The sequence below is a fragment of the Diplotaxodon limnothrissa genome, linkage group LG9 (assembly GCF_057381915.1).
Source record: "Diplotaxodon limnothrissa isolate DT_005_m linkage group LG9, D_limnothrissa_male_GT1.1, whole genome shotgun sequence".
Taxonomy (NCBI): domain Eukaryota; kingdom Metazoa; phylum Chordata; class Actinopteri; order Cichliformes; family Cichlidae; genus Diplotaxodon; species Diplotaxodon limnothrissa.
In genome coordinates, this window is record NC_140604.1 from 16,493,396 (window position 1) to 16,521,182 (window position 27,787).

General features: G+C 37.5%; 3 protein-coding genes across 3 annotated transcripts; 2 read left to right on the forward strand and 1 right to left on the reverse strand.

Annotated features, from left to right (window-relative positions):
- The first annotated feature begins 3,272 nt into the window (after window positions 1–3,272).
- On the forward strand, window positions 3,273–5,066 carry LOC146625375 (uncharacterized). Its single transcript, XM_085362169.1, has 5 exons — window positions 3,273–3,327; window positions 3,411–3,476; window positions 3,664–3,710; window positions 3,876–4,024; window positions 4,744–5,066. The coding sequence occupies exons 1-5, from the start codon at window positions 3,304–3,306 to the stop codon at window positions 5,064–5,066; spliced, it is 609 nt and encodes a 202-aa protein (XP_085218295.1). The 5' UTR covers window positions 3,273–3,303.
- Window positions 5,067–5,290: 224 nt separating this feature from the next.
- On the reverse strand, window positions 5,291–9,082 carry LOC146625376 (uncharacterized). Its single transcript, XM_085362170.1, has 6 exons — window positions 9,035–9,082; window positions 8,019–8,145; window positions 7,349–7,411; window positions 6,575–6,767; window positions 6,325–6,457; window positions 5,291–5,728 (listed from the first exon to the last, which is right to left on the reverse strand). Exons 1-6 carry the CDS (start codon window positions 9,080–9,082, stop codon window positions 5,291–5,293), a joined length of 1,002 nt encoding a protein of 333 aa, XP_085218296.1.
- On the forward strand, window positions 9,081–27,787 carry LOC146625377 (cadherin-10-like). Its single transcript, XM_085362027.1, has 11 exons — window positions 9,081–9,290; window positions 15,806–16,100; window positions 18,001–18,120; window positions 19,244–19,411; window positions 19,553–19,734; window positions 20,342–20,595; window positions 21,580–21,716; window positions 21,811–21,932; window positions 22,955–23,063; window positions 23,730–23,981; window positions 27,297–27,787. Exons 1-11 carry the CDS (start codon window positions 9,081–9,083, stop codon window positions 27,785–27,787), a joined length of 2,340 nt encoding a protein of 779 aa, XP_085218153.1.

Below are 27,787 nucleotides of genomic sequence, written 5' to 3' on the forward strand. Positions count from 1 at the left end.
CACTTAGATTACCGAAGTCATCTGGTGATACATTTATTATGTTTATTGTCTTGAAATTCTTTATACTTCATGCCTTTCATTTATCATTTACTTAGAAGTTTGTCAAATCAGTTCCACCACGTTAGCTTCATCTCTATTTTTATCATTAGATAAGTTCAATTTTACTAGAAAAACATATACACTCTTTTATGATGACACTATATTAATTTATTCTTAAGCTTACGGCTCTTAGACAAGCCTCAACTACGGTGTACATTTTAGGACATCGTCAGGTATCAGAAAAAAAATTGTCAGGTGTCAGTTGTCAAAAAAAAATTGTCAGGTATCAGAAAAAAAATTGTCAGGTTTCAGTTGTCAAAAAAAAAATTGTCAGGTGTCAGACAAAAAGTTGTCAGGTGTCAGACAAAAAAGTTGTCAGAAAAAAAATTGTCAGGTATCAGAACACAAGGTACCAGAGAGAAAATCTTCCTGCAGGTGGCGCTGTTGTCATGTCCCACCCGAATTGATTTCCAAATACGTCATCAACGTGTAACCGTGGGAGAGCGTAAGGTCATTGACCTCACCGGAGTTTTACCGTGGTTCAGGCTCCTAACGACACAAGGTAAGTTTAACTTTTTCTCCCTTTTGTTCATATTTTTGCCACAGTTGTGTTATATTAAGTTGCAGTTATGTTGTGAAAGTTGCATATCAGAGACGGAAAGCCAGTTTTGTACGAAACCAAATCAGTACTATTTTTGTCTGGCTAATTCATTCTAGCTAGCGACAGTGGTGAAACGTGATTCAAATTTAAACTGTTCAGTAATTGTTTTGTATACATTTCAGCAAATGGACAAGCTGAAAGCTTACGAGCAGCCTGCATCCTTTCTGTCGCTCTTTTTCTTTATTTCTCTTTTCTATATTGCTACTGTCGGGATATTTTTTGATCCCGATTTTTTTTTTCTGTTATTGTTTTTAGACTTTGCTGCAATATGTCATCTGACGATGATGAAAGGAGTATCCGACTCTGGCTGGTTCCCATGACTGTACCAAAAATACTTTTTTTTTTTTATTAAAAAAAGAGCATTAAAAATAAATGACTAAAGTACAACTTATTTATTAACTACTGTTCACCTCTTTAATATCAAAGAAGTGTATTTTTTGCTACACATGTTTTATTTGTGGGCACTGAATAGACGATGCTTTTAGTGTAATTGCCACATAAAAAGATTTAGTACTTTACTGGTTAATTACTTATGTTCAGTGTAAGATGTGGGTGATCAATTAGACTGTTGTTGTTACACTTAACCTTTCAAGATATGATGATAATGACATTGTTCAACAAAGGCTTAAAACAAAAGGAAATCAGCTGTGCACTGAATTCATATGGGCATAAAATAAGGTAAGTCTGCATTTCAACAGTTTCCGTGACAACTCTCTAAAATGACAAAACATGCAGTTTGCATTTAATATAATGTAAGTCTGTGTTGTCTTTTAACAGTGAGAGGCATCTGAGACGAGTTTTAAAACTTCTAGGGTTGAAGCGAAGATGCCCCCAACGACCTTTTACTGAAATCCACAAAGCTGTGGAGGTAAGCGTTAAAACATCAGTGCAAAAAATATATATTTTCCTGAAGTCTGTGTCATGAGCTATTGTAGAAACAATAAATGTTATTTTCTGTAGTGATTAAAAAAAAAAAAACATTCAATTGTCTGTTTGTTTGTTTTTTAGAGTGAGATGAAACAGTGGTCTCCTGAACAAGGAATCAGGGCAATGGTAAAGCGGGTAAGGGATGTCAGAGGAGTGCGGCCTTGTTACAGGTTGGTTAAATAGTGTGTATATAATCAAGTATTCTCTTGTTTTACTGTTGAGCTCATAGTAAAATCTATTGTTACTGTAGAGACGATGTTGCTAATATAATGAGGTATATGGATGCAAGTGGTCTTCAGAGGAGATCTCCTGGAAAGAAGAAAATTCCCCGTCGGAATTACATCAGCCGTGGTCCAAATGACACATGGCACATTGATGGTATTTATTTTATCTTTTCAATTAACCTTCCAAACATGTTTTGATGGTACTTCTGTTGAAACAAATTGTAATTATTATTTGTTGTTTCATATAGGCAATGATAAACTGAAGTTCTTTGGAATGTGGATACATTTGGGGATTGATGGGTAGGTTTGAATATGGCATTCGCTACTTAATTTATTATATTCAGTGATAGTACAAAGTTGCTTCAAGATAAGGATGTGCGGTAAACTGAGGTGTTATCTCTCCTGAGTAGTCTAGGGCAGGGATGGGCAAGTCCAGGCCTCGAGGGCCGGTGTCCTGCAGGTTTTAGATGTGTCCTTGATCCACAGCTGATTCAAATGGCTAAATTACCCTCACATCATGTTTTGTAGTTCTCCAGAGGCCTGGTAATGAACTAATCATTTTATTCAAGTGTGTTTACCCAGGGTGATATCTAAAACATGCAGGACACTGGCCCTCGAGGTCTGGATTTGGCCAAGCCTGGTCTAAGGGACCAAGATAAAGTATGAATAGTGAAGGAGGATTCAAGATGGCGGTTTTTAAAAGGCTTATTTCCTGCTAGTCTTAAAGTTCCATTTCAGACTGGCAGTTAATTTCAGGGAGGGCCAAGACCAACACAACAAACAAAACATCCCTGATATAAAGTAAACAGAATTTAACTCCAAAGAAAATAAAATGTACAATTTACGATAACCTACCTAACCAACACATAAACAGGAGAATACAAGGGATTACAAAACAAAAGGCAGCTCTCCCCTCGCGTCAGTCTGAACACAGTCAAGAGTCACATTCAATTCCAAAGGCATGTAAGCCTACACAACTATGGCAGTCAAAATGGCCGGAGGAACCAGAAACAACGCCTAGACATAATACAATGGAAAACCAGCATACTCTTGGGGAATGTAACAAAAACCAAACATAGTGCCAAAACATGATTAAATCATATGTACAAGTGGCCACTTTTCTGTTTCTTTCTTTTCAGATTTTCCAGGAAGGTTCTATGGCTAAAGGTGGGCACATCCAACCGCAAACAAAACTTTGTGGCCAGATACTTCTTTGAGGCTGTTCAAGAACAGGGTGGTATGCAATATACTAAAAAAATGGGGGGTTAAAAAAGATTACATTTTGTTAATAAATTTATTTTTTCATCATTCACTAATTATCTTCAGTTTGTGTCTTTAGGCTGTCCTCAAATGATTCGGGGGGACAGAGGAAAGGAGAACCTTGTTGTGGGTCAAATGCAGATGGCATTTCACATGTGAGATCTTGGGAATCAGGCATGGAGGTGCTTCAGAATGGGGACATCAGTGCACAACCAGGTATGTCTTTAAGCTGGTAAATGACTATTTCTAAAGTAACAACCTGACAACAAAACTGATAATGTCATGTTTCTGTTGTTTAGAGAGCTGAATGTTTCAACAGTATTTTAAAGCGGACATGGATTAAGAAATGGCTGACAACATTTGAGGTAAAGCAAATCTTTCACCTGTAAAACCTATTAACAAAGACTAGCCATCAAAATTTCGTTAAACATACGATGGATTAGTTTATCTGAAAACACAAGGCCAGAATCTGTGTTTATGTACATCTGTACCTTTTCACTAATGAAATTCTCACCTTCACAACTTATGTCTTTTTCAAAACAACATGCGTAGGCCATGATGGAGTCTGGGATCCTTGAACTGGACAATCCTGTGCACATGTATGTCAATATTTTTAGACATGAAAAATAATCAAGCAGCAGTATGAAAGTATGTGGTCTAGGAATGCCTTTGTTTTTTGAGTACTGATTAAAATTTAGCTTTTACTTATTCTACCTCAAAGAAGCAGATGAACATATAAATTTTTTAATTCTCCTTTTTCATAGCAACTGCTTGCAGTACTCACACTTGCCACTGCTTCAAAGAGACTTAAAAACGGAGCAAACAGTTTGGAACACCCATGACATCCGCAAGCAACGCAATGCACCTGGTCCATTTGGGAAACCCGACCTTCTGTTTACCTCACCACCTCCTGGTATGTCATTTGAAAGCCTGTGGGGTTTTATTTTTTTGTTTGTTTTTTAACTTTCATTAGTTTACTTTTACTTTGATATAGCACTCTTCACAGGATAAAAAACCACAAAATGGCTTCACAACAATATAAAACAGATAAACATAAAACAGCACAATCGAACATACAGAATAAATACAATCAAGGAAACGTAATGATGGAGGCAGAGCATTCCATGACCTGGGAGCCACCGCTTTGGAAGATCTATTGCCTTTGGTCTTCTGGTGGGACTACTAACAGCCATTGATTAGATGATCACAGGCTGGGAGAGGGAGCGTGGGGTTCTATAAGATCAGAAATTAAGGCAGGAGCTTCACGATTCGGAGCATTGAAAGTCATTACTAAAATTTTAAAATGAATTTTCTAAAATATACTGGAAGCCAGTGTAATGAGTGTAAAACTGTTATAATGTGCTTTCTCTTTTGTGTCTTCCGAAGAAGCCTACTTGTAGTACAATAAGAGATTTCTGAATTTCTACTGTCAATACTAAAATGGCTTCATATTGACACCTTTAACTAAAAATGAATCTAAATGTTTGAGTGATATTTCCATCTTTAAGTTTCTGTAATAACATCTGTAAACACTGACTGCTTCTTATACAGGTTCTAGAACAGCTTTGTCATTTTTCATTTATTTTTAACATTCAAAGTGAACATCTTTTCAATATTGTCTTTCATTCGCAGGATATGGCAATGTGCTGCACATTGTTGACCCAGACCTTTTAGACTATGCCAAGCAATTAATCTGTGAGAGGGAAGAGCCTTCACTGGTAGCAAACCAGGAATTCAGAGACATGTGCCAGAACATTTTAGAAAACAGCCAGTTTTCCTGCACACCTGATGGTTGCCTTGCTGCATACCTCATGCTAGTCCAAGAGTTCACAACTGCCATGAACAGAAATGCAGTTCCTACACCTTCTACGTTTGCCGAGGCAAATGACATATACATCTTTCTGAAGAGAGAGAGGATGGAAGGTGCACCAGTAAACATTTCCAATGACCAATAAAATCATACAACAGTGTTTGTTAACATTTATTTATCCTTGTTTAAAATCAACAGGTAATTTGAAAACTGTCTGACCAACAAAATGTACAATAAAATGTTGAAATACAATTGACAAGGTGCCATCTTTCATAATGATTCAGTGTTTCATTTACCACAACTTTTGTTAACAATAATGTAGAACATAATTAACATGGACAGACTTTTGAACTGCAGACTGTAGCAACATTACCACTTGTAGCCATATCGGCTCGTAAGATCAAGGCCTGACTTGAGAAACTTAATAACATCAGATGCGGAAGGCCTTGAGTCTAGGTCATAGCTCACCAAACCACCAAGAAAACTGTTTTTGTCACTGAGATGTGATAGGGCATGTGGTGGGGTTTTGGTGGCCATTAGTGCAGCCAGTTCTCTTTGTTTTTTAACCATCCACGGAGCGGAACCCATCAGGATCTCCAGATATGTGGCTCCGAGGGACCACATGTCTGTCTGGAACGAGGCCTCTTCAAACATCAGTATGCATTCAGGGGCCATGTAAAGATATGTGCCACCAGCTGGACCAGTAGCCTGGGCAGTGAACTTACTCCCTTGACGAAGCATCACAGTGTCTCTTATGTTTGCCATGCCCCAGTCTGTCAGGACTGCCTTCTTAGAAGGGTGGTGAACCTATAAGGTATACATATGAGAACTTACCAGGTTGTCTAAAATTTCACAAATGTTATCAAAAATGTCATTCCAAAGACCACAGCTCATAATTGGGGGAAAAAAAACAACCCTCAAAGCTTTTAGCACCCAGATCACCCAATCACTGCAGATTTATTCTGAGATTGTTTATTATACCAAACATTAAAATTAAGACTCAGTTACACCAGTCCTGTCTGGAGGACTGGACAGAAATTCCTGAAAAATATTGTAAGAATATTGTAGAAGAAAACCTAAAATGTCTGGACCTCATCCAAGTAAAAAAAGCAATTCTACCAAAACAGTAAGGGAGCTTATTATTAAAAATTTAAGATTATTCTTTTACTAAGTTGATACTTTTCTGGCATTTGACAATTAAAGATCATTTTGGTAATTCTAAATGGTTGAAAACATGAGAGAAAAAAAAAGGAATCAGTCTTTTTATATGTTGTACACAAAGATGGTTTCAAGTACATATTTAAACAAATGCCAGCAATAAAAAGTTCTTTTTTAATATGAGGGTATTAAGATAATTCACATCTACCTAAATGTATTAAACATAAAATTATGAGTATTGGTACCTTCACCAAGCAGCTGTCTGTGTGAAGCACTTGCTGCAGGGTTGCGCCATGAATGTATTCAGCTGCCAACAAAAAGCAGGACTCAGTGCGGGGAACTGCTATGAGTCTGACGATGTTGGGGTGAGACAGTCTCCTAATAAAACAGAAACATGTCCGAATAAAAAAAACAAAATAGAGGCATATTATGTTACAGCTTGAGGAAGAATCGATTTTGACAATGAAAAAAAAAAAAGTGTGTCAAAGTTCTTACAGTGAAACATTTATCTCATGATGAATGTCGCTGTCCTCCATCCCTTGTTGGCCACACATGATCCTTTTAACAGCTGCTGGAGTACCATGAAAAGAACCTCTATATACCTTGCCAAATGTTCCTTCTCCCAGTAGATTGTCCTCACTGTATGTAATTAAAGCCTCTTCCACATATGGAACACGTGGAAGATACACTTGGGGATAAAAAAAAAGAAACACAAAGTAACATACATTAACATACAGCTACTGCTAATCATTCTTCTATTAACTGCTGGATCACTAATATCTAGGTTTACTCCAGGAACTTGAGTACCAAATAGTGAAGAATGAAAAACTTTATTTACAATTTTTGTCTGATGATATTATGCACTCCACACTGTATATAAATGCCACTTGTTTTGCACATATTCAACTCTGTATATTTTTATATATTTTATTTATTATTTTTTTACTATTTAATTTGTAAAAATGTGTATACACACACACACACACACACACACACACAGGAAAATATTTAGTATACACATCCAGAAATGCATACACTATTATATATTGTACATATATTTATTAGTTCAGATTAGCCATTCTTGTATTTTGCTCGTTTGTGTTGTTGTGTTTTGCACATCTCTGTTGCTTGTGGGGCTCGCACACAAAAATTTCACTCGCATGTGCTGTGCCAGTGTGCCTGCACATGTGATGTGACAATAAAAGTGATTTGATTTGATTTAAATAAAGGAGACTGTTTTGCATGTTGTTCAAAAGTATCAAAACCTACCTGATTTTTCTGCTGTCAGGAGCTTTTTTATGTTGTTATCAAAGCCTTTTTGGGTAATCTCACCTTCAAATAAAATTTTAAAAGGGTAAGTAGTTATAGATTGACTGTAGGAGACAGATCCTACATGACTATCTAACTTTTAAATTGCAATCTTTTAATTTTGTGAGAAATTTATCTTTTGTCATTTTTATTTATTTATTTTTTTTAAATCGGGCGCTCCAACAATATCATAAAGTAATAACTATATACGTCTGTTAACATGCATATTAATAAAGAGAAGTAAATAGGAATACCATACAATGTTAAATAATTAAAGCATGATATTGTCAGGGTTCTTTGCAGTTAAAAAAATTAACTTGCAAGCATTACCAAAAAGTTTAATAAAGTGTTGGATTACCATTTTCAAGGTCTTTTTTAAGCTGCTCGTAAGCTTTCAGCTTGTCCATTTGCTGAAATGTATACAAAACAATTACTGAACAGTTTAAATTTGAATCACGTTTCACCACTGTCGCTAGCTAGAATGAATTAGCCAGACAAAAATAGTACTGATTTGGTTTCGTACAAAACTGGCTTTCCGTCTCTGATATGTAACTTTCACAACATAACTGCAACTTAATATAACACAACTGTGGCAAAAATATGAACAAAAGGGAGAAAAAGTTAAACTTACCTTGTGTCGTTAGGAGCCTGAACCACGGTAAAACTCCGGTGAGGTCAATGACCTTACGCTCTCCCACGGTCACACGTTGATGACGTATTTGGAAATCAATTCGGGTGGGACATGACAACAGCGCCACCTGCAGGAAGATTTTCTCTCTGGTACCTTGTGTTCTGATACCTGACAATTTTTTTTCTGACAACTTTTTTGTCTGACACCTGACAACTTTTTTTCTGACACCTGACAACTTTTTGTCTGACACCTGACAACTTTTTTTCTGACACCTGACAACTTTTTTTCTGATACCTGACAATTTTTTTTTTTGACAACTGAAACCTGACAATTTTTTTTCTGACACCTGACAACTTTTTTTCTGACACCTGACAATTTTTTTTCTGACACCTGACAACTTTTTGTCTGACACCTGACAACTTTTTTTCTGACACCTGACAACTTTTTTTCTGATACCTGACAATTTTTTTTTTGACAACTGAAACCTGACAATTTTTTTTCTGATACCTGACAATTTTTTTTTTGACAACTGAAACCTGACAATTTTTTTTCTGATACCTGACAATTTTTTTTTGACAACTGAAACCTGACAATTTTTTTTCTGATACCTGACAATTTTTTTTTTGACAACTGACACCTGACAATTTTTTTTCTGATACCTGACGATGTCCTAAAATGTACACCGTACTCAACATTAAATCATGGCTTTGAAGCTTTTAAGGTGATTGAATAACTAGTGCAGCTCTTGGCCTTGTATAGCAAAATCTGAAGGAAATCTGAAGGAAAAGTCATTGTACACAGAGTACAACGGCTTGCAAAGCTGCTGTTTTCACAAGTGCACATGCTATTTGACTGTTTTAATTGTATACTGTCAAAGTGATAGATAGGTGTCATGGTCTTTTTCTTGAATACAGTTTCCTCTTTTCACAGGGATCTAAAGGAGATCAAAGAAAGGAATACAATGTCTGTTCTGATGACACCACCTTCCAGTGCTGATCCTCTCAGAAGCTTATCACCATAATTCGGAAGTCATTCAGGACATTTCCCAGCTGATTGGATACCATGATAACCAATCAAGTTCTGCTGCTCCTCATGCTCTCTATCCTCTGGCCCACTATTGCCCTTCCTTTTGCGCCTGGGAATATTGGGAATCTGTTTGGGATGCCAGAGAGTGATGGTAAGATTCTTCAGCGGTCCAAACGTGGATGGATGTGGAATCAATTCTTTCTGCTCGAGGAATATACAGGAAACGACCATCAATATGTTGGCAAGGTAAAACGTCCAACCACATTGTCTGTAGACTAATTATAGGAGTTTTAGCTTGTCGAAGTAGTGTTTGATGTAATTGGCTGAAGATGAATGGGCTGCCAGAAATCTGGCTGTTACAGGCACAGTTACTGGAGCTATCAGACAGAAACAAGTGTACACAACCTCACTTGTTCCATGGTTTTCTTGATTACCCTGTGCAGTGTAAACATACTATTACAGCTAAAATAAAAGTACAGATTTTTTTTATGTGGCAGACAGCATTAATATAACAATAACATCCCATTTTAACAGTAATACCAAAAACAACCATTTCTGGCTTTATAATAATTTTTGTGAGATCATAATGAGACAAAAAGTCAAAGCATATAGAAGCTGAAACAGCCTGTGGACCAGCCTTTTTCAACAATATGACCATTCCTACCTTCAAATTTGAGGAGGCAGGAAATGGTTATTTTGTTGAAATAGGCATGGATGTACAAGAACACAGTGATGGGTGATACATAATACAAGAAAAACAGAAATAAAAATGAATAGACAGTGGCACCTACTGGAGTCAAACTATGGCATTTGTACATGTGTTCACCATGAAACTAAGGAGCACTTCAAAATTCGTATATGAGTTTATGCAGCTTGTAAATCACCAGCACATAGAACAAGTGCAAATTTAATATCAACATCAGGTCAAGACCATAGCAAATCCAAGCCAAACAAAAACATGAGACTCGGCTCCTGCAAGACTCTCATAAGAATCGCCCCAAAAAGTTTTGGGACAATGCTATTCTTCTCCACCCACCTACTTCAGACAGTTCTTTGTCAGCTCACCCGTGCTAGCACCATAAAGACAGGTGTGATGGGGAGCGTTGCAGTTATCAACTCAAGGGAGGGAAATGAGGTGACTGTCGACAGCCAATTTTCTAAGAGGAAGCTGGCTTTCATCACACACCTCATTCTCTGGAGTAAACAAGTGTCTTGTGCAAGGTTGAGTACGGGGGATATGACAACTTCTTTTGCTGAAACCATCATTCTGATGTGGTGAAGAGAAAGGAACAGTAAAAATAAAAAAAGAAGAGAGGGAGGAAGAAGAAAACATATCAATCAAGAAGGCCACTGAAATTCACCTTGTTGTATTATGTGATGAAGCAGCAGAGGAAATGCTAACTATAAATGGGGCCATCCAGTGATATGTCGGTGACTGGTGTGATGTGGCTTTTTCTCGACTCTTTGATGCTTTCTGGCACCCAACTTCTGTGGCATGACAGCAATCACACTCACCGGTTCCGCACTCCTCCTGTGTCCAATATCATTCACTATTAAACTGTCAGAAAAACATGAGCCTATAATAAATTACTGGAGGGGGAAAATAGGGCAAGCACACGCTGCCATTCTGCTTTACAGAGGAAGCTGACACAAATCACTAATTCCATCAGTTTAACCACAGGGAAAAAACTGTGATGGTAACAGAGACTGGTAAACAGACAAATAATAAGTTAAGATGAAGGCACATAGCCTTTAAGGAGAGTTTAAGAGTGAACAAGTTAAAAGATCAATCAATTAGTTGTCTATGAAAAATTAATCAGTGCCCTACTTTCAACCCTACTTTAATCACTAATTTTTCTCATTTATCGAGCAAACATACCAAGCACCCCCTGGGCCCAAGTCAGTACAAGAAAGCAGGACCAATGCCAAAGATTATATAGAAAGATATACAAAAGACTGATACAGAAAACTGAGAGAGTAACTCTGACTGTTCAAAAGATGGACAGGAAAGAAAAACCCAAGAACTGCAAATAAAATAAGAAAAAAATATGAAAGATCAAAATAACTTAAGACCCTCTGACTGTCGCAAGAAACTGAATGAAAAACAAACAAGATCATATGGAAGCTAAATAACAGAAACAATGCCAAAGATGGAAAGGTCTATATGAAAGATACTCTTAATATACGACTGCAACCAGAGACTGACAATAAAAACTGAAAGGAAAACTGTAAGACTATACAAAAAATGGCCCAAAAAACTGACCTATATAAAAGATTTAATATAGGACAAAACTGATATGAAAAAACGGAAAGACTATATGAAATACAATACAAAAGACTGACAAGTAAAACTGATGGTGATAGCCTGATAAAATAAAAAAGAATGATAAGAATGAATGACGAACAAAAAAAGAGCAATATGAAAAAAAGAAAAATAATGAAAGATTTAGCTTTAACACAAGACTGTAAAAGAAAATATGAAAAATCACAAAAGATGAGGAGAAAGAAAGAATGAAAGAAAGAATTGGATATATAGATTGTAACCTTACAAGACTAATACAAAAAAAATGTGAGACCTTAAGAAAGAGACAGACAAAGGCAGATAAACAGAAAAACAAAGATCAATCAAAAAAAGCCGGATCAATGTTAAAGGTAGAAGTAAAAAATAGACAAAGAAGGACAGACAGACAGGTATGAAGGGAAGAAAGAAAATGTAAAAAGCACTCCAGTACCCAGCACAAAGCCACCAAAGCCTCGATGGTCTTTCACATAAAGATCACTTAATGGCCTTTGTAGCGCACTGTAGCAGAACTTGTTTATTTCACATTCAATCAAAGCTCTCCAATCAGCCCCCACACACTCACTAACTCTCACTTGAGGTTGATTTCTTGGTGATGGCAATCAAATGTGATGTAAAGAACAGTCTCACACTCGTATGCCTCACGTCTCAACTGAAAAGGAAGCAGTGCACGGCTGCAAATGCACTATAATAAATGCAGATGATATTGCTTATCAGGACTTCAAAAGACACGCAGCTTTGAGGCTTACATAATGAATAGTGCAGTCAGATACCTCACAGGATGATGGAGACAAATAACTTCATTATTAAAGTCGTATTTTCAGCCAGATTCGGCAGCAGTTGTCAAGTTGCTAAAAAGCAGAGTGTACTTTATGTTTTTATATATTCTATGTAGCGCGAGTGTGTAGAATCCAAGTGTAAATCCACCAAATCTCATTTTAACTGACTTTAATGGGGGCATTAATGAGTGTGAGCACTCGCTGTCTGCAGCTGTGGTGCCCTACTTCTTAAGCAGGGCTGTGAAGTGTGAACGCTTGCAATGCTGAGCAATACAAGCGCAAACTTTGGATTGTGCAGCATATGAGTGGTGTGTCTGAAGTGAACAAAATCCTATTAAATGCTCGGTACACTGCATTGTTTTTGTGCCTTGTAGACAAAATGTGCTGCCTAAATTAAAACTTTCAAGGTAGCTCACTTTGTGGTGTTAATATTTTGACAATAAGTATCCTTGGCTTTTTGAAAGGCCTTGCTTAACACTCCTCTGCATGAATTTTGCCGAACCTATGTGCGTTACAAAAAACACAAAGCGCAACAGAGATACTGTAAGCTGTACCTCTAACCAACATATTGCACATTATAGTACATGGCTCTAATAGTAAAGAATTCCTGCCTATGTCTTAAGAGACGGGGGGAGAGGAGGACGAGTGATTATTCTGTAACCGTTCTACACTCTATTTTGCTATCTCCTCTTTGCAGCACCAAGCAATGCTTACCAGAGACCTGACAAGAATTGCCAATGATTTTGGTGCTTTACTGACAATTCCTCAGTGTTTGTGCAAGGCGATTTAACTCATCAAGGCTCTCTTCTGTGCTTCTGTTGTAAGGCCTTGAAAACGTTGTGTTTGTGCTGCAAGGCCTTGAAAGGAGAGCCACTAAATCTCTGCAAATATAGTGTGGCAGTGCAAACATTAGATTTTGTAAGGGCTGTGTGAAAAACACTTTGTGCCACACTTTCTCGAGAGTGTCAATGGAAGTTTTTCCTTTTTTTATAGCTGTACTAGATTTACGCTACATGTTAGATGCAAAGTCTAGCACACTTGAACTGTGTGCTTCAAGAAAAAACACCCCTCATGCCTCTCTCAAAAAAAAAAAGATATATATATATATATATATATATATATATATATATATATATATATATATATATGATTAAAGTGCATTACAGTACTGAGTGCAGTTTCTATAGGACATCCCAAAAGAAATAAAATCCTAAAATCCCATGTTCTTGGCTCATTGCCTTGCTGACAACAGGAGAACAGAAACACTATTATTTTTAGATGCTGTGGTATCTTTTCCTAACATTGCTTACTTGTGCAGAATCCCTCCTTATTTGCAGTTCCACTAAGTCAGAAATCTATATGGCCATGGGGAGAAAATGTTTCTTTTACCCATGGCTATGAAGGGAACGTTATGTCGACATCCAATAATTGGCACAAGTGCACAGGGAAAGGGCTTGGGTGGGAGGTGGGGGTTCAATTTAGACTAAGGGAAATATGTAAAATACAGGGCTCTGCAAAGACTGTAAAATTCCTATTATCTTTGAGACAGCTTGGCTGCACAGGTTTAGGCTCCTTTGATGGCTCATTGTTTGTTGTTTTTGCTTCTCGGCCTTCTTTTAACTGGATTAACAAACAAGCCTGAAAAATATGGTAATAATCAGATGAAAAAAAAATGTGAGAATATCATGAAAAGATGAAAAAAAAAATGCAATTGCTGTGTGACATGGTCTGAAATTGCGCTGGCCTAATTATCACAGTGTTAGCACACAAGAGTATGCGAGGAGTCACAGTTTTGAATATCAATAATGAAATATGTTCTTCTTATGTTGCACAGGATTCCAGTGATGCGTAGTGAGCTAACCCTCCTATAACCTATATGCCAATATATGAAAAATTATTTTTAACGATAAGGTGACTGTGGAAATATAGATTCTTTTTGAAGAGTGCAATTGCGCATAGCCAACATATGAAGCCTATTTGAATGCAAAAATTCACACAAACAGTTTCCTGGCTGCTAAAATTACACTGTCATTCATAGTCAATAGCAGTAGCAGCTTTCACATCCATAACACATCTTAAATCCTTGGTTCACTGGCATACGGCTCACATTCACCAACAATGAACAGACTGTCTCAGAACGCAAATATATGTGAAAATTCAAGCTGACTGATATTTCTCTTTAATAGCCTTTGGATAATAGAGATCATCTGCTTGAAAATATTTCCCCACACAGTGCCAAATGCTGTGTCTATTGTTCATCTGAACAGCTTTTACAACAGGGCAATAGCCCTGATCAATGTAAATAGCTGACCTGACTGGATACCTCCCTGGACTTTTTAGGGGGAGGTAACAATGTTTAAAACGATAACAATAATATTTATATTTATAACAAGGTGCAATAATAATTAATGTGCAATAATAACAGTGTGCAATACACATACACTTATTCTTCTTTTTTATACTAAGTTAATATACTGTGTTGTGTTGTTTGTTACGTTGTGATGTGTCATATCGTGTCGTGTTGTGTTATATGTAGTGCCGACGTAGGACAGTTTTTCCAATTTCATTGTACTACTGTACTATGTATGACTGTGCAATGACAATAAAGAGTTATCTTATCTTATCTTATCTTATCTTGACAGCATCTTGTTTTCACATGCATCCTTATTTATTTTTTAATTCTACCTGAGAATAGCTACCACTCTGGTAATACATTTCTGATTTCCATCCGGAGTTGTACTGTTGACATTATTCTTCCAACTGCAGGAAAAAATAATTAGTTTCTTCACAGCATGCAGATATTAATATTAATAAGTTACTGACGTACATTCTGTGTCCCTAACTACTTGTCATTTAAAATGTGAACCCATGAGATAGTGCTCTAAATATATCTGCTGACAGATCCAGTACAGTAATGAGCTTGAATCAAGTGTCTGTCACAGTATGCCACCATTACTCGTCTGTGACACTTAGGAGATGCTTCAAGGTGATGGATAGGTCAGAGGTGACTAATTTTAGCAATTGTTGCTGTGGGTCAGGTTCTCATCATTTTTCAAAGGCACAATCTGGAAGAAAAATCCACGACTAATTTGATTTGGAGTAATGGAGTGCGTCACACTTGATACTCTGGGTGCAAAGGCACCATTTTCAAAGACTGAACCAGATTCCTTCGTGGGTTTCAACAATTATTTCACAAAGGAACAAAAGTCAAAATTGGCAAAAGAGGAAAAACTGGCCAACTTGAGAAAGACGAGGGCAATACAAAAAAAAATCATTTCCCTCCTACCAGTAGTGCATGCAGTGGTTTTTTTTTCTTGTTTAAAGTTAAAGAAAATCTAATTAGGGAGAAATGTAGAAGCAAAGTTCTCTAGATCATTTCCAAAGGCTTGAAAAACTAACAACAGCAACTACATTTGATGTTAGCAATTGAGAAGCACTGTTGTTATTGTATGGAGAAGTGTTCAAAAGTAGAATTAAATTTTAAATAGCTTTGTACTTTATCGCCACTGGTTACACAAAATCAATGCGTCTTACTGAAAGCTGAAGCTTTCTTGTCAGCCTGAAGTCCATGACGGAAGAGTGTGCAATTCCTCCAATTACACACCCATACAACATAACGCAATTTGTACAGGTCTGTCTTAAGATTCGTTTCAATTTTTAATATGGATCTCTCTGATTTTCAGCTGCACTCCAACATGGACAAGGGCGATGGCAACGTGAAGTACATCCTGACTGGAGATGGGGCAGGCACCTTGTTCCTGATTGATGAGAAGTCTGGGGATATTCACGCCACAAAGAGGCTGGACAGAGAAGAAAAAGCCATGTACACACTGAACGCAAAGGTTCTGGACAGAAACACCAATGCAGAGCTGGAGCCTGACTCTGAATTTAATATCAAAATTCATGACATCAATGACAACGCCCCAAAGTTTGCAAAGGAAATCTACTTTGCTAGTGTGCCTGAAATGTCTGAAGTGGGTAAGTTATGGTTCGTTTAATTTTAACACTGATTAATGGACAAAATTAAATCAACAACTGTTAATTGGCTGGATAGCTACAAAATAAAACTGGCCATTTGTGCTCTGAAAAATCGCATCCCCATTGGACTAAACAATTAACTAATGATCATATTTAGCTTCTAAATCTATAAGGAAAACCATTAGTCCACATTTATTTATCTGAGAATTGATGCCATTATAATGTTAATAGAATATGGCAAAACAATTTTCAAGCAATGCAGAAAAAGCAAGCCACTATTCATCAGTCAGCTGGTTTGGTTTAATGTGACGCTGTGTTCACTTTTTTCACAGTTATTTGCTGTTTTGCGATTGTTATTCACGCGGTCAGGCTCATTGGGCATTCATAACAAGTAATGCCATTTGCCATTTTTAATAGGCGGTAGAAATATTAAAAGTTTAGATTGTCACAGTCTTTCCAATTAAGGATTTGCTTCATTGCACTCCACTTCATTCCATTCAAGTAATATAAATAAGCCAGTTGGCATGAATATAAACAAAGCTTACGAAAGTAATGCATGCAACTTGAAATCAATCCTCAATTATGCAACCACAAATTAATACACGGGAACAATCAAGGGTAAATCAAAACCCAATTGCCTATATGACAAAAAATTATATTCCATTTGGAATTCATAATGCATTTTTCTTAGACGTCCTAGCTTCAAAGGATGGCTCAGTGTCACCGCTACCCACCTCTGGACTAATAAACTTCCTTATATGTTCAGTCTGAACACACTGGTTAGCCAAGTCACCCAGCTATAAAAAAAACCAGCAGCCTCCTTTTATACTATCAGTGCTGGGACTAAGTGGGACAGATGTTCGAGGGTTCATTAGTATGCACGGAGACCGTTAGACCCAAACAGGACACGGCAGAGGTCTCCTGAATGCCAAGGACAGTATTCGCAATGTAGCACTACTGAAACGCTTGGGTGGATTATACAGGACTTAATATGGAAGTGATTTCAGTGACAGCATATCTGAGAGGAACTGAGTTCTTTCGAAGCTTGAACTTTTTTTTAGACACATCTTTAGAGTCCCCAGTGTATGTGTCCTGGTGGTAATTAGTAATTGCAAACACTCTTTCAGTCGCATAAAAAATACATAAATAAAAATGATTTAGTTGAGTGGTAATTGTACCTAGACGAGCATAAAAGCATGTCAGTTGTACCTTTATCTCTCCACACTTTGGGCTGTTAACAGAAAGGGGGGGAAACCTTTTCCATTTTTGGGGGATTATTATTATTATTATAGTTTCAGCTTCTCACAAAATATTTTATGACAGTAATTGGTGTGCAAAATGGCTACGGGCTGGCGTGTCATTAGTCAAAACTGCATGGCATGAATTGAAAAACTAAATGTGTATGTTATTACTACATCTTTTCATACCAGGTTTGATTTATGAGACAGAGAGAGTATTCTTTCCTTAAGGCTTGACAAACCATCATTTTTTAGTCTCACTGCTATTTAAATTAGACCCATTACCTGGGTTTAATCAAAGTAATAATTTTGACTGTGGATCCAGATGAGATCTAATCACAGTCTGAAAGTGTAGGTTATCAATTTTGATTCACTGTTTAGTCACTCGCCTATCTCGGCACGCTTGCTTTTTTGGAGAAAATTGATTTTGTTCAGAGGCCCGGTCGTCGAATAAATACGAACAATATCAGGGCACTGATGGCGTTAATAATGGTCACTTTGAGCAACTGGCTTTCTGGAAATGAGTGTCAAATTTGCAGAAAACTTTCTCTATACAAATGGAAGTAAATTTCAAAAGTTGACTCAGTTACTTGATCATGTCTTGTTTTAATAAGCGCAGTAACAGAATCAATTAAAATTGACTTTCGATGTTTGTTTTGCAGGTACATCTGTTGTCACTGTAACTGCCACTGATGCTGATGATCAAACATATGGGAACAGTGCCAAGCTTGTGTATAGCATTCTACAGGGACAGCCCTACTTCTCTGTGGATTCTGAAAATGGTAAGCCAAACGCAGCAGGATCTCTTAGAAGCAGCTTCTAATGTGTTGCAATGTGTGTGAGAATTAAATCGGAAGAAGGGGGATTCATCTGACTCTCAGGGTTATTAATCCAAATAAGTGCAAGATTGATTTCTTCCACTAATTTCAGCTGAAATTTCCAATTGTGTTTGTGTTTGGCTGAAAAAAGTGTTCATGTTCGAGTTTTCTGTCAGGAAAGTAAGAGTTTAATATTTACAAGAACACTGCGGTACTTGTAGCCATGTAATCTTTCATCTTGCATATATCATGGAAGAAACCAAACATTTTGTCTGTGAGTCATAAAATATTAATAAGACAAAACCTTTCAAATCCATTAGTCCCATTATTTACGTACAGCATTTCTAAAATTGGATATAAGTAATGCCTGACATTTTGGGAAGTGGGCTGATAGGCTGTCGTACCAAACAGAGCTAGATGGGACAATCAATGTCAATTTCATCTCTAAGCATTCACTCAGTGTCAGATGGAAACAGAGATTGATGCAACCAAGCCCTGTTAAAGCAACAAACAACTGCACACTGTCTTATTTACAGAGCGATTATCTTATAATTCAAGAAGAAAATGATTTGAGAAAGTTCGATCACAACAACTGGGCTCTGTATTCACAAAGCAGGTTAAAATTCCTTATTTCCAACCATAGGCTGACCCTGAAAGGTATTGTTCTCAACAATGTTACAGAGGTTGTCACAGAATTTATTTCTAGTAAGTAAAACCAAACTAAAATTACATTTATTAAGGACTTTAAACAAAATGCTTATATTGTGTAATCATAAAAAAGAAAAGAAAAAACAGAGAAAAGTACTGCATCGTGCATCTGGTATACAAATGTAGCACTTCTGACACTAAAAAAACATTGCCAAGAAACATAATCCGGGCAGCAATTAGATTTCCCTTGGAAACTTAATTGGCAAACTAAATCAGAGGCATATAAATGTAATTTTCTAGCAGACATGGTTGCGACAGAGACAGAATTGATAATAATCTCATCGCATTTACAGTAAGAGAGGAAATAATTTCTCAAAATAAAATGTATCTTTAAAACAGCAAAAGTGGTGACTAACTTTTTCTTTTTTCTTATTTCCAGGCACGATAAAGACAGCTCTCCCTGGTATGGACAGAGAAGTCAAGGAAAACTACCAGGTTGTGATCCAGGCTAAAGACATGGCTGGGCAGATGGGAGGGCTTTCAGGAACCACTACAGTCAGCATCACTCTCTCTGATGTAAACGACAGTCCGCCTCGCTTTGCGAATCGTAAGAGGCCTCCCTCTTGTACTTTATTGTTTTGCAAAGCATTTTAAGACAAGAGTTTTGTATCTATGTACAATAAAAATGATCATGGATTAATGAAGCAAGCACGCAACCAAAGATTTACCCATTTAATGTCATGTTTAGATTCCTTCCGTGTGACTGCTGTCGAGTCCACAGTGATTGGAGCTGCTATTGGGCGAATTAAGGCTGATGATCCAGATGTGGGCCGTAATGCTGAGATGGAGTACACCATAGTTGGTGGTCATGACATTTTTAATATTATCACTGACCAAATCACACAGGAGGGAGTCATCATAATAAAAAAGGTACCTCAATTCTATTTCATCTTCTGTTTCTCTCTATTTCTTATACTATTTTATATGTGTTTTCCACAGTCACTGTTCAAGTAACCAGCTAATGTCATAGCTGTAACATCAGACAAAAATAGTAGTTACATTATTTCACATTTTGTAATTGGTTTGAATATTCCAGATTTGGGAAAAAGTTTGAAATATAGCCCAAAAGTATGGTTTTGATTTTAATTTGACATAAGATATATAAAATATCTAAAATAAAGATCATTTAACTTCAAACAGTAAGTCAGGACAGCATAGTTTCAGATTAGATATTAGTTAGCAGTTTTGATGTAAGAAGAATATGACAGCCTATTTTTGAACTGAAATGTAAAATCACCCTAAGGTAGTAAAAGGAATAATATAAATATTTGTGCTACAAATTCTCTCAAAAGATCCCCAGATCAGTATTCCTTATTTGGATTTGTAACCTAGAATTTGGAATATGATTAAGATAAAGGCAGACAAATGAAAAGCAATCAATTGCACATCAAAATCCTGGAGGCAGATAGTTTTTTTCCCCCTTTCTTTTTAAATGGAAACGTCTACAGCTTGACTTCTGATGTGCTTTCATCTCTAGCCACTGGATTATGAAACTAAGAGGGACTACGAGTTCAGAGTGGAGGTGAAAAATACCTACTTGGATGCAAGGTTCATCCATGGTTTGCAATTCAAAGACTACGCCACGGTCAAGGTAACGGTAGAGGATGTGGACGAGCCCCCAATTTTCACCAGGAACCCTTACATCATCGAGGTGCACGAGGACACGGCTGCTGGCAGCTTCGTTGGTGTGGTATCAGCCAGGGACCCAGATGCTGACAACAAGCCAGTCAAGTATGCTACAGGGCTCAGAAGTGCTGAGGCCTTACACTGTGCCAGACTCTTTGAGTAAAATGCCAAATAGCTTTCCTAGCCTACAACAACAAATTCCCTTTCATCTGGAATTAGGTACTCGCAATTTTGTAAACTTGCAAAACAATCAATGGCCTGTTAAGCAAAGATTTCCTAACCAGCCAATTGGGTGTAATGCTTTATTGTAGTAATTTGATTGTTTCAAAACTCATTGTCCCAGCTTTAATTATACCAGAATAAAATCAATGCAAAAACAAGCAACACATGGACGAAATACAAAGTCTCCTCTTATCAGTTTTATAGAGTGAGGATTAAAATGTGCCCACTTAGTTAAATCTAATCCATCAGCCAAGCCATGTGTCAGTGTAGAAGGGGGGGAGAATATTATTCATGGGTCCCTCCTGGTGATTTCCCAGTGGAAGATGGCGGCAGCATTGTGAAGTGAATACAGACTGTTTATTTCCCGGAATTATGTAAGCCCTCTGTGGCACTGCACAAAGTCAAAGTGAAAGAGCCTAATTTGCTGTATCGATTCACACAGCTCAGCGCCGCCGTTCCACACATATGGCGCCTGCCCATCTCTGACACAGAGATATGCTGCTCTTGGCCAGTGCCACATGGCGTATTGTGTTGCATATTCCAGTTTCACTTGTGTATGAAAGGTGACTATGACAAATGAGCAGGCTCACAGAAAGATGTATCATCTTTTGACAATGGGGAGCCTGGAAAGCAGTTTCTTTTGCAGGAATTAATGCACTTTGTAAAACACAATTTTAAGTAGATAAGGACGTTAGTGTGTTTTTTCTCATAAAGACAGCCCCGTGCAAGCAGAATGACTTTTAACTGGTCTTCATTTTACAACAACAATAACACTAATCTGTTGTAGAGTTAACATGATTTGGTCTGTTTGGAGATTTGTGAGCACTTCTATCTCACTGGTATGAATAACTACGTTATTTCTTGCAGATACTCCATTGATCGACACACAGATCTGGAGAGGCTGTTCAACATTGATTCTGTGAATGGGACCATCACAACACTGAAAGCACTGGACCGAGAAACATCCAAATGGCACAACATTTCTGTGGTGGCTACAGAAATAAGTAATTGTTGTTTTTGATATCCAATTTATAATAATAATAATAATTTTTCATCTGTGCCGTAAATAACTGAAATTATTTTATGTAATCATTTTAGATAATCCACGTCAGACAACTCGAGTGCCAGTGTTCATCAAGGTGTTGGATGTCAATGACAACGCCCCCGAGTTTGCCATGTCCTACGACACATTTGTCTGTGAGAATGTCAAGGCAGGACAGGTATCAGTGGTTTCCGTCATTATCATGGTTTCATGGGCAAAATAAGGATATATATAAATGGCACTGAAGCACAGGGTCAAATTCGTCAGCTGCATATATTGCATAAGTATTCACACAACAGAAAATACTTAGATGCGACTGTGTTCCCAGACACAATTTTCATGACACAATTACATTTAAATCTGCTGCTTGTATTGGCTTGGGATGCTGTTGGAACCCTGCTTTAGAACTACTTTATTTATTTGGGATAGTGTATTATCCTGCTGGAAGCACCTGACATGGAAATTTAATGCTGTTTACATCAAATTCTGACCCTGGTATCCAAATTTTGCAGCAGAAATCAAGACTCATCAGACCAGGAAACCTTTTTCCAATATTGTAATTGTCTAACTTTAGTTGAGACAATGCGAAATGTAGCCTCAGTTTGCTAATCGTAACTGATGGAAGTGGTGCCTGGTATAGTTTTCTGCTGCTGTACATTCAGAGATGCTCTTCTGCATACCTTGGTTTGGTTTGAGTTACTGTTGCCCTCCTATCAGCTCAAAGCAGTCCGGCCATTCTCCTCTGACCTCTGGTATGAACAAGGTATTTTCTCCCAAAGAACTGCAGCTCACTGGATAGTTTCCGTTTTTTAGAAAATACTATGTGAACTCTAGGTTATACAGGAAAATCCCAGTACATCAACAGCTTCTGAAATACTCAGACCAGGCCATGTATCACAAACAACCATGCCATGTGGAAATTCACTTACATCACCTTTCTTCCCTATTCTGATACTGAACTTAAGTTGGTCATCTTGACCCTGTCTAAATGTCTAAATTTAGAGTTTGAGTTGTAGCCATGTGAATGGACCAATTCTCATCCACACTACTTCATAATTCATATTTGTGCTTCATTAAATATCCCAAATCCTGAAACTGACAAATGTCTTAAAAGTTATTCCAGTGTTTTACGATATTAATTGCATATATTCATATGCTTTCTAATGCGTTGCCCTAACCTTTTGTTCTGATTTTTTACAGTTGATTCAGACAATAAGTGCTGTTGACACAGATGAATCTCTCGTGGAACACAAGTTTGTGTTTAGTATAAGTCCCACCAATCCCAATTTTACCATTGATGACAGGGAAGGTAAAATATTCTTCTCTTTTTTTTACCATTTTTACTCTTAGAAATATTCATAAATACATCCTCATTAATAAACAATGATTCAAAATCAAAAGCCTTGTGCGATTACAGGGTTTTTTTCTGATGTTGTAATTTTTGTACTCTTTCTTGAAGAGCTCTAGTTGATTGTTTATTGTGCAGTGAAAGATAATTGGCACAGTGGAAATGCCAACCTTCACAGTCAGATATATTGGACTGCACTGTGTTACAAACAGATTTTAATTTTATCTGCCCTACAATAGAAAATATTTGCTTTTCAAGAAAGTGGAAATGCTCATGAAGCTTTTCAAACAAGATATGCAATGGTTGTTCAGTAGCCATGCAGTAACAGGTCTGAAAACTTTACATGTTTTTTCAGTTTTCTCCATTTAGTCTAAGACTTTAAATAATGGCATGTATACTGTAAGATAATGTGACATAACAGACTCATAACAAGGACAAATATTCACAATTTCAACAAACAAACACAACTTCATACTTGGACCAGGTTACTGTGCCTTTGAATGAAGATGTCTATAATTACCTAATAAGCTGCAATTTGCTCTTTTATAATAAAAGCCTTTATTTACAGAAATAAAAAGAAAGCTATTCTAAAATCTCGTCATTGACAAGGTCTGAATGTTTCCACAGATAACACTGCCAATATCCTGACACGGAGGGGAGGTTTCAGCCGCCGTGAGATGAGCATGTACCTCTTGCCTGTAGTGATCTCTGACAACGACTACCCCATTCAGAGCAGCACCAGCACACTGATCGTGCGCGTGTGTGCTTGTGACAGCCGTGGAAACATGCAGTCGTGTAACCCTGAGGTCTTGCCCTTCTCAGATGGTTTCACAACTGGAGCTCTAGTGGCCATACTGCTCTGTGTCATCATCCTTCTCAGTAAGTTCACTCTTGAGTTCAGTTCAGTTTTATTTATATAGCGCCAAATCACAACAGCAGTTGCCTAAAGGTGCCTATGAAATCTGTTTTTTTTTTTTGGGGGGGGGGGGGGTTTCTCTCTGCTTTTTGTGAGTCTAATGAAAGAAGTAAAAAGTCTTGACCAAAAATAATAAAACAATAAATAAATATAATAATAATTTTAAACTAACTTCCCTTTAGGGTAACTAGCCAGGCCTGCTTTATTGTGTTAGTGACCAGTTTGGTCACTGACAATGGATGTTCATGGGATCATGAAAACTTTAACTTCTTATTCTTGTAATGTTTGCTTCTTCATTTAGGCACAACAGTATTCAGTGCAAATAATAGCAACTCGGTTCTCATATTCAATTCAAGTCAGTGAAAACAATTATAAATCATTCAAAATAAAAACAGCTGCAGCTCCATCTCTATTACCGTATTTTAACAAGTTGCACAACTCTATAAAGTAGGGGTGTAACATATCTAGTTACAAATGAGCAAAAATCAAACAGTGGAAAAAAAAGTAGAAAACCAGTATATTTTTAAGTATCCACTTGATGGAAAAACACTGAGGGTAAAGGTGTATGTACAAGGCAAGACATTATTGTGCTTTAAGTGTAATATAGGGGTGAGATGTGAGCAATAAAAGCAGTAAGGAGACTTTAAAGTGAGATTACTGTGAAGAAAACAATATAATATTTTAAGCAAATAAGATCCAGGTAAAACCTGCTGGGAGTAAAAGATTTTCTGGTGGAAACCCAGAAAACCACAGCATCATCAGGTTAGCTAAAGAACATCTGTTGCCATGGAAGAACTCTTGGTTTATGAGACGTGGCAACAAAGAAACTGGATTTAAGAAACATTGTTACAAGTAAAGCACTTATTGAAATGAACAGAATTCTGGCTGATCCTACTTTTATTCATTGTTTTTTGGAAGAGGTCTGTGAAGATTTTTTATTCATTTGTTTTTTTAAATCGAGGCTTACCTGTCTTTGAAGGTCACATCAAACCCATTGGTACACATGTTTAGTTATCTGTCTACTTCTTATCCAACCTCATTACCATTGCTACCATGGTTATGTTGAGAACTTGCTGTTCTTTTGGCATATTAGCAGTTACCATAACTCCAAAATGCAAAATTATCACCCCAGGCAGGCCTTATACGCATCATGCTGCAGGCAATTTTGGCTGAAAAAGTCAATAACATGGACCAGAGTGACTTGTTTGCTCAAGTACATGCTGTTAAGTGGCCGCATGGAGTCGAACAACCGAATCTCTCTTCTATCACAAGGTCTGCCATTATAAACAGGGAATTGATTAAAAGGTTGGACTCCCAAATTTTTTTCCCTAAAAGATGCCACTCTATCTAGGGACTCCACTTTGACTGGCAGCAGCTTAGCATCTTAATATGTTAAAACAATGATTAAATCCTGCACTAAAGAATAGCTGATTTAAGTATTTCACAGTCAAACATTACAGATTGTTTTAACAATAACAGAGTGAAGTGCCTCAGTCTACTTCATATGAGCTGGCTGATGACCATAAAAAGCTTGCAAACCATAGTGAAGATGGCTTATACAAAAAAGGTTTAAAATAGAAACCTGCCTTTGTAATACCAGTGACCATGTTCCATGCAAACAAATGTGGCCAGTACAAGGATGCCACACATCAGCACTTAAACCAGGTGGTTCCAGTTGTCATGGAAACTTAGTTACGTGTTAAACTAGTGTTACTAAATGAGATGAAAACGCTAACACCAAAAATACCCACTGTAATGTTCTCCTTAAGGAGAATTGAGGGTACAAAGTAGCTTATTGAGAACACAAGGAGTTATGCAATTTTAGACATTTGAACAGACTATTACATTTGGTATGGATAACAAATAGAATCAAGGACCCTGAGAAAATCTTTAAAATATCTTAAATTATATAACTGGTAGCAAAGTGCAACATGGGGTCTTTCTGGATTCCTTTTAAAATGTGAACAATCAAACATAATTACTTTTGTCTCAAAAAGGAGTACAATGGTGCTTCTAGGCACCTTTCATTAAGACAAAAAACCACTTAACTAAACAGTCGGTATTTCTCTGGGAGGTAAGGTTGTATGCTCCTTCCTAAGTAATAAAGCATTTCTTTCAGAAGTCCTTGTGATCCGCAGTCAGGGAACAGCAGTAGCAGTTCTACTGAGGAGAATTTTAAAAAACATGTAGGAGTATTTTTTTAAGTGCATGTCCAATAAGTAATGGGTTTCAACCATCACTGAACCTTACCTCCTCTGTCAGCATAATACTTGATAGAAGCACTTAAGGCTTAGGATTCCTTGCAAACTGCTGAGGGCAAAATAAAAGACAAGTACAGATCTGTCCTCATGAATGTGTATGTGTTTACTCCTCTGTCCCTAACCTTTTTCATGAGATGAATTTGACCCTTTTCCTCCTTCCTTCTGTCAAAATATTGCTTTGGAGTTTGGTGTGTTCCTCGAGTGACTAAATTTCTAATACAAGCTACCAGATTTTCTTGTGTCTGTCTGCTTTAATTCCAAATTTTAAATTCTGTCAGGGCAGACCGCATTGCACAAATTTAGTGTGCTGAAGGTTAAACTCTGCACTCTCCTCTTGAGCAAAATATCATGACATCTGCTCATTATCCAACACTTTTCGCGCTTGAAGCTCCCTGACAGACTGTCTCATTCACCTCTGCTTGACTCCAAAAGACAGGCACTGAGCTGGAGCAGTTCGTCATAGCTGGTCCATATCTTGCTGCATCTCCTTAAAAAATGACGCTGGTCAATCACAAATGTTCCTAAAGTACACTACTCAGCAATATAGCCTGAAGGCATTAAAATTAACGTCCAAGTGGGATGGAAGTAGAATACTATGCTACCTGTGTTATCTTTTTATCTGATGAATAGCAGGTTAATTTAAAATAATACATTTCTTCCAAAACTGTCACTCACTGAAAACATGCTCACTCTGCAATCTCCTATTCTCTTTTACTACTGGGGAGAAAAAAAGATGAGGATGCATGTTAGAGAATGAAAAAGGGTCCTCTAACCATCGTGCATTTTGTACAGTGAATGTAACATTCAAGGGGGAAAGAAATAAAAAGCTTTTTCACTGAATCTTCAATAATAGGAGGTGAATGCCTGAGGCAGTGTTGAGGATTTGTCACTGGTAGCAAATGTGTTTCCCCTATGTGCCTTTGCTCTCCTGTGCTCTTTAATGCATGACACATGTTCGGAGGCAGACATCTTATGCTGTGCTTTCTCTCTCTGCATTTCCCGCTGATTCTTGTGTAGTGATTGTGGTGCTGTTTGCTGCCCTGAGGAGACAGAGGAAGAAGGAGCCTCTGATCATCTCCAAAGAGGATGTCAGAGACAACGTTGTCAGCTACAACGATGAAGGGGGTGGAGAGGAGGACACTCAGGCCTTTGATATTGGCACGCTGCGCAACCCAGAGGTGATGGATGCTAACAAGCTACGCAGGGACATCATACCCGAAATGCTGTTTCCCTTTCGGAGGACATCACCTATAAAGGATAACACGGATGTCAGGGACTTCATTAATGGGAGGCTTCAGGAGAATGATTCAGATCCAACAGCACCCCCTTATGACTCCCTGGCCACGTATGCTTATGAGGGTACTGGGTCACTGGCAGAATCCCTCAGTTCCCTGGAGTCCGCTGCCACTGAGGGGGACCAGGAATATGATTACCTCAGCAACTGGGGACCACAATTCAAAAAGTTGGCAGAGATGTACATAGGGAAGAGCCCTGGCAGAGAAACTTAG

Coding starts and splice junctions, on each gene's coding strand:
- LOC146625377 (XM_085362027.1), top strand. CDS start 9,081: ATGATAACCAATCAAGTTCTGCTGCTCCTCATGCTCTCTATCCTCTGG. Junction 16,101..18,000: donor GCCTGAAATGTCTGAAGTGG/GTAAGTTATGGT, acceptor TTTGTTTTGCAG/GTACATCTGTTGTCACTGTA. Junction 23,982..27,296: donor CTGTGTCATCATCCTTCTCA/GTAAGTTCACTC, acceptor ATTCTTGTGTAG/TGATTGTGGTGCTGTTTGCT.
- LOC146625376 (XM_085362170.1), bottom strand. CDS start 9,082: ATGGTATCCAATCAGCTGGGAAATGTCCTGAATGACTTCCGAATTATG. Junction 7,412..8,018: donor CAGGCTCCTAACGACACAAG/GTAAGTTTAACT, acceptor TTTTATTTGAAG/GTGAGATTACCCAAAAAGGC. Junction 6,458..6,574: donor CATGAGATAAATGTTTCACT/GTAAGAACTTTG, acceptor CTGTTTTATTAG/GAGACTGTCTCACCCCAACA.
- LOC146625375 (XM_085362169.1), top strand. CDS start 3,304: ATGGGGACATCAGTGCACAACCAG. Junction 3,328..3,410: donor GGACATCAGTGCACAACCAG/GTATGTCTTTAA, acceptor TCTGTTGTTTAG/AGAGCTGAATGTTTCAACAG. Junction 4,025..4,743: donor GTTTACCTCACCACCTCCTG/GTATGTCATTTG, acceptor TTTCATTCGCAG/GATATGGCAATGTGCTGCAC.